This window comes from Lathyrus oleraceus, chromosome 1, assembly GCF_024323335.1.
Source record: "Lathyrus oleraceus cultivar Zhongwan6 chromosome 1, CAAS_Psat_ZW6_1.0, whole genome shotgun sequence".
NCBI lineage: Eukaryota > Viridiplantae > Streptophyta > Magnoliopsida > Fabales > Fabaceae > Lathyrus > Lathyrus oleraceus.
Window position 1 is genome coordinate 29,737,456 of NC_066579.1, and position 7,368 is coordinate 29,744,823.

A 7,368-nucleotide genomic window follows, 5' to 3' on the forward strand; every position below is an offset into this window, starting at 1 on the left:
CGTAAGGTTATCGCGCACTTGAATATCATCCATTTGAATCACATGAGACGGATCCGGAATATACTTCCTAAGTTGAGACACATGGAACACGTCATGCAAATTCGAGAGGTTTGGCGGTAACGCCACTCTATAAGCAACTTTTCCCACTCTACTCGTAATTTGATACGGTCCAATGAAACGAGGAGTCAACTTCTTAGCTTTCAATGCTCGTCCAACACCGGTCGTAGGTGTGACTCTTAGAAACACATGATCACCCTCTTGAAATTCCAAATCCTTTCTCCTCTTATCATGATAACTCTTTTGCCTACTTTGAGAAATCTTCATCTTATCCCGAATCATCTTAACCGTCTTGGTAGTTTCTCGAACAATCTCGGGTCCAAGTACCACACTTTCACCAGATTCATGCCAACACAACGGAGTCCTACACCTCCGCTCATACAAAGCTTCAAAAGGCGCCATTCCAATACTTGAATGGTAACTATTGTTGTAAGTAAACTCCACCAACGGAAGGTGAGTATCCCATGAACCTCCTTGTTCAAGAATACACGCCCTTAACAAATCTTCCAAGGATTGGATAGTCCTCTCCGTTTGACCATCCGTCTGAGGATGATACGCCGAACTCAACCTCAACTTAGAACCTAAAGCTTCTTGCAAACTCTTCCAAAATTCTGAAGTGAACCTCGGATCTCTATCCGAAACAATACAAAGAGGAACACCGTGCAGCCTCACAATAACATTGGTATAAATCTCCGCCAACTTCGACACCGGATAACTTATGTTAATAGGAATAAAGTGAGCCGACTTCGTAAGCCTATCAACAATCACCCAAATAGCATCACATCCTCTAGATGTATTCAGTAAACCCGTCACAAAGTCCATGGAAATGCTATCCCACTTCCACTCAGGAATTTATAACGGTTGCATCAACCCCGCAGGTTTCTGATGCTCCACCTTTGATTTCTGGCAAGTCAAGCACACATACACGAACTGAGCTACTTCACGCTTCATTCCCGACCACCAAAATAATCTTTTCAAATCTTGGTACATCTTAGTCGCTCCGGGATGAATACTCAAATTACTCCTATGGCTTTCTTCCAAGATCATCCTTTTTAAATCCACATCATCGGGAACACAAATCCTATCACGAAACCTCAACACACCTTGTGCATCCAATTTGAAATCCTCATTCTCAGATTGTCCGAGTCCAATGATCACATCCACAAGTTTCATATCCAACTTCTGAGCCTCTCTAATGCTATCAAGAAAATCATTGTTAATCTTTAACATACCCAAAATCACACTTCTTGGTGTCACCTCGATCACTAAGCTCATATCTCGAAATTTCTCAATCAACTCCAACTCTTTCATCATCAAGGTCGACATATGCAAAGTCTTCCTACTTAGAGCATCGGCCACCACATTCGTTTTTCCCGGATGGTAGTTCAACCCAAAGTCATAATCCTTTAGCAATTCCAGCCATCTCCTTTGTCTCATGTTCAGCTCTTTTTGATCAAACAAATACTTCAAGCTTTTATGGTCACTAAAGACTTCAAATCTAGATCCATAAAGGTAATGTCTCCAAATTTCCAAAACAAACACAACCGCCGCAAGCTCCAAATCATGCGTAGGGTAGTTCTTATCATGAATCCTCAATTGTCTAGAAGCATAAGCAACCACCTTACCATTCTGCATAAGCACACCTCCTAATCCCATCTTCGAAGCATCGCAATAAACCACAAACGGTTCCTCGGGATTTGGCAAAATCAAAATCGGAGCCGTTGTCAACCTTTTCTTCAACTCAAGGAAACTTTCTTCGCATCGGACATCCCACACAAAAGCAGCACCCTTACAAGTTAACTTAGTCAAAGGAAGTGCCAACTTAGAAAAGCCTTATATAAACCTCCTATAGTAACTTGCCAAGCCTAGGAAACTTCTTATCTCGGTAACTGACGTAGGAGCTTCCCATTGCAACACCGCATCAATCTTCGATGGATCAACCGCAATTCCGTCACCGGAAACAACATGACCAAGAAAGATAACTTCTCTCAACCAAAACTCACACTTAGACAACTTAGCATACAATTTCTTCTCTTTCTGGCGGTGCACTAGGAATCTCATCGGGAAAAACTTCAGGGAAATTGCACACCACCGACAAGTCCGCAATTACAGCCTGACTCTCCACAGACAAGCTTGCCATCAACAAGAACACCAACGCGTCTTCTTCTATGAACTCCTTCAATTGTTTCTTGGATAACAATTTTGTTCTTCCCTCTTCTTCGGCAGAAGAAAACCTCACAGTGTTGTTGTAGCAATTAATATGAACATAGTTGGATTTCAACCAGTCCATACCCAATACTACATCCAACCCGACAAGCGGCAAACAAACAAGATCAACTACAAAATCTTTACCAAATATTGACAAGGGGCAACTCTTACACGCAAGAGACGTGGATACTGTTCCCTTAGCGGGAACCTTAACAATCATATCTCTACCCAAGGAAGACAAAGAAAGACCCAATCTTTCAACACAATCCGCAGCAACAAAACAGTGTGTGGCACCGGTATCAATAATAGTAATTAAAGGAATGCTATTAATGAAACAAGTACCTCGAATAAGTCCATCTTCATTTGTAGTCTGAGTTCCCGACAAAGCAAACACTTTACCACTCTCTTGTCCCCTCTTTGGCTTCTGACATTTAGCACTGATATGTCCTCCTTCCCCACAGTTAAAGCAAACAACATCCTTCTGCTTACAATCACGAGCCGCATGTCCCGGCATACCACAACGGAAACATCTCGTTTCACCAAGCCTACACACATTACTCTTGTGACCCGGCTTTCCACACTTGAAACAGATAACATTAGCAGGAGCATCTCCCCCACTTGTTCTTCGACCCGGAATCACTTTCTGTTTCCCTTTTCCAACCAGAGTTTCATATGGCTTACCACGACTGTGTTGACCCCTTCCTCTCTTCTCAGACAAGATCTTATAGTGTGCATTGTTGTCCTCTTCAAAGATTCTACAACTATCAATCAGATTCGCAAAGACGCGAATCTTTTGATATCCCACAACTTTCTTAATTTCCGGACGCAATTCATTTTCAAACTTGATGCACTTAGAGAATTCGGCATTGGCTTCATCATAGTGAGGATAGAACTTAGCCAATTCAGTGAACTTAGCAGCATACTCCGTGACTGACAAGTTCCCTTGCTTCAACTCGAGGAATTCAATCTCTTTCTTTCCTCGCACATCTTCTGGATAATACTTCCTCAAAAATTCTCTACGAAACACTTCCCAAGTAATCTCCTCGCCCGCAGTTTCCAACCTTAGACGAGTGTCCACCCACCAATCATCGGCTTCACCTGACAGCTTATGAGTTCTATAAAGGATCTTTTGCACAAGAGTGCAATCCATCACTCTGAAGATTCTTTCAATCTCCTTCAACCAAGCCAAGGCTCCTTCAGGATCATACCTACCCAGAAAAGTAGGCGGGTTCTCCCTCTGAAACGTCGCCAGACTACGAGACCCCACGTTCTCGTCAGCATTGGGTGGGTTCTGGAACGCCTGAGCCGTTGCCTGCATAGCTGCAGCAAGAGCCTCATCATTCCTCCCAGCGTTTCTTCCGGCCATCTTACACTTCTGCTCACAACGCAAACAAGGATTAACAACAAATTAACAACACAAGGTCGTTAAACAACAAAAGACTCAACAACGTGGTCGGATGGACCGACCTGCTCTGATACCACTAATGTAACACCCCAATTCTACCCGTCGTAAATTCAATTAAAAATCAGAGTAAACAAATTTCACACAAAATTGAGGCATCACATATATCATTTCATCAACACTTAAACAAATTACACAACACGACAATTGCGCAAGGATCCACTTAGTCCTTGTTAAATAATAAACAACACTGTATATGGATTCACCTAGTCCATATAGCAGCAATACACAAAACATCACAACGGAAATCATTTAGATAATTAAGTTGAGTCGTACATTTACACATTCAAAAGAAAACAAGCAAACAAATGCCCATCACAACTATCATATACAATGATATACAAAAGGGCATTGTTACTATCAAAATCATGAAACGCGTTCATTAACCCCTGAGTGTTACAATCCTAATCAGAGCAATGACGCCAAAAGTGTGCTACCACTATCCTCCTCTCAACGCGGAGCACCTGCACGTTACCAATATAAAGGTAACGGCCAACAACAAAAGGGTGAGATACTCAAATCATATAATCAAGATAATGATAAGCAATATATAAGTAAATTCGGAAGGTTAGAAATATTGTTACCACATCGCACAATCCTTCCCTTGAATGCTTATGTATTTAATCATAAACAAAGTCAATAATCATCCACAACATCAATGTTACATCATAGCATCTCATCACTTTAACATTTCATCAATCCATCATAAAACATTACGATTCATCGCATCATCGCAAAATATCACCGCACTTCATAAACCGTCACATAACAACAATTATCACAAAATGCGGAAATAAACATAACCAACATATGTGACTCAACTATGCAAATGCTATGCGGTACCGACTCGTCGCTTTGCCATCAAGGCCAAGGCTTTATGCCCACTTCGTTTTAGCCAAACGGCCATGTCGCTATTGCCAAAAGGCCATGTCGCTTATGCAAATGTATGTGACTCCATGATAAATGATACACATACACCAAAATCATCATCGCATCAACATAACTCATCACAATGGCCGAAGCCCACGTCGCTATTGCCATTTAGGCCACGTCGCCATTCACATGCATAAAAGCATTCACACAACATCATATTCACCAACATTCATACATATGTTTATATATAAAACAAATGAGAATATTAATCACAATCAATTGTTTCATCATACAATCTCTTAGGTAATTCAACCTCATGCTATGTTTATTTACATCGCACACCTACACACTATAGTTAAGTGGTATTCCTCATTAATCAAATAGGCTTCCTACTATATCAATTATTAATCACTTTTCCAAAATAATCACTTATTAAAATAAGCCCTTATAATGGCCTATAAACATCAACAACATGTAGAAAATTTCATAAGCTTCGCAACGCTTCGAACGGGGACCAAAACGTAGTTACGGTTCAAAAGTTATGACTTTTTGAAGTTTACAAAAGAATTCTGTTTTCAACTTAGTTGGCGCCGCGAATTTAGTAGGAAACATAAAAAATGCGTTTTTGACCGTTAAGTACCTTCCGGACCTCCGATTTCAATTCCGTAAAAAGTCTCATTCTCAGAATTCAACGAACTACAATATTTTCAATATTACAAAGCCATTCTAACCACAATTTAACTTTTATTTCATCATTCTAAACATCATCCAATTAATTTCCAACACTTCCTAAATTCACAATTTGTGAAATTACTCATACTTTGATTCATCAACACAATAGCATATTTTTCACAACATACATCAACCCTAAACCATCAACAACAACACAACACACAATGTTATTTATCATTCTTCTAAACCTAACCCTAACATTTTGCAAAGAATTGATACATGTTCAATAATCACAAACAATCAACACTACATCAAGAACACAAACAACATTTTCAAAGCAAGGAATCCAATCACAACATCAAAACCCAACAATATCCTCTAACAACCATTACCCACATAAAACCCATCATTTTCATAATTATAGGAAATGATAACTCACACCCTTACCTTAGAGATGATGATTGAGTTACTCTATAGTGTTCTAGCAAGCTTGGGTTGATCAAGATGATGCTCTTCTTCTCCAATTTCCTCTTCCTCCTCCAAACCCTAACTTTTCTCTCTTTTCTCCTCCTTCTCTCTACTTCTTTCTATTTCTCTCCTTTCTATTTCTATTCTATTTCTATTCTTTGTTTTAATTAAATAAAAACTAATTAATGAGCTTAATTGTTACACCTCCCTTAATTACTATATACACCACTAGACCCAATAGCTATTATACCACAATTCTCATAATTAAACTCTAATAATATATTAACACACAATAAAATATTTTACCGAAATACTTATAAATCAAACATTATAAAAATAATAATAATAACACTTAATAAAAATCGGGGCGTTACAGTTTTCGATTTGGTGAAAGTGATGGAAGAACTTAGGCTGAATCGGATTTTGGTGGTGGAGCTATGAGCGGAGTCGACGTCGGGATTTAAACGAACTCTGGAGGAGGAAGATAAGAAGGCGCGAGGAAAACGGCGCTGAGGAGTTCCATGGTTCATATGACAACTGAGTTGGTGATGTAGCCTTACGTTACCCAGCGTTTGGATCATGTTACAACATGAGGCGTGGGCTTAAGGCCCAAATGATTCCTACGCACACCCTGGCCAAGATCCACTGCACCCCCTCGAGTCATTGATTCAGCAGTTGGGCCTAAATCCCCAGGCCCAACTGTTTTTTCTGCTAACTTACGTCCATGAGATGGGCCTGCGTTTCCCTTTCAGGTAAGGCCCGTTTCCAGTTTTTTTTTGACATTGTCTTTTTTCTTGTTTTTGGTTACTAATTAGTTTAATTAGGTTAATTAATTATTAATTATATTTTAGGTAAATAGATTTTAGAAATTGGTTAGACTTTAAGATTAATAAGATTTATAAATTAATTAAGATTTATGACTTGATTAGGCCAATTAGTATCTTAATTATTTAATTAGAATTTTCTTTTTTAGAATAGATATTAATCAAATTTCTTTGAATTAGATCATTAGACTAATAGGTCTTTTTTTAATAAATAGATATAATTAGGAGTAGTTAGTTTGATCAAATATTAAGTTTTAGAAACTATGGTCATAACTAATTCTTTTTTGGCATATTGACCATTTTACCCCTAGGTAGAAATTCTGATTTTTACGCATGTTCCCTTAGTATAGGGCCATGATCAGATTTATCCGATTATTATCTTAGTTGATTAATTCAATAGATTATTATTGTACATAGTGCAACTATCATTTCAATCCCACTAGTTAGTGTTGACCAAAGGTCACTTTGGTTAACCAAATCCTTTGTAATCATGCTGTAAGCCCCAAGCCTATTTCAAGTGATCAAAAGACCCTTGGTCACTTGATGTGGCAAGTTTGTCGTGCTCAAGCTATTATGAATATGCTGAATCTCTAGAGCTCAAGACCTCAAGGTTCAAATGCAGGATCAAGACTTCAAGTGAACATCAGTCAATCATAGCTAGCAAAGTGGACTACTTCTTAAGCACAATAAAGGTATCAACACTTGAAAAGTGCAATTCAAATTGTAAGTAATAAGCCTTAAGTAATGGGGAGTGATGAGACATAATTTCTCCTACCCTTGTCTAGAATGACTTTGCGTACGGGG

General features: G+C 38.9%; 1 protein-coding gene across 1 annotated transcript; it reads right to left on the reverse strand.

The window, feature by feature from the left end:
- Positions 1-2,071: 2,071 nt before the first annotated feature.
- On the reverse strand, positions 2,072-3,631 carry LOC127088598 (uncharacterized). The gene has a single exon (XM_051029323.1). The coding sequence runs from the start codon at positions 3,629-3,631 to the stop codon at positions 2,072-2,074; it is 1,560 nt and encodes a 519-aa protein (XP_050885280.1).
- Positions 3,632-7,368: the final 3,737 nt, after the last annotated feature.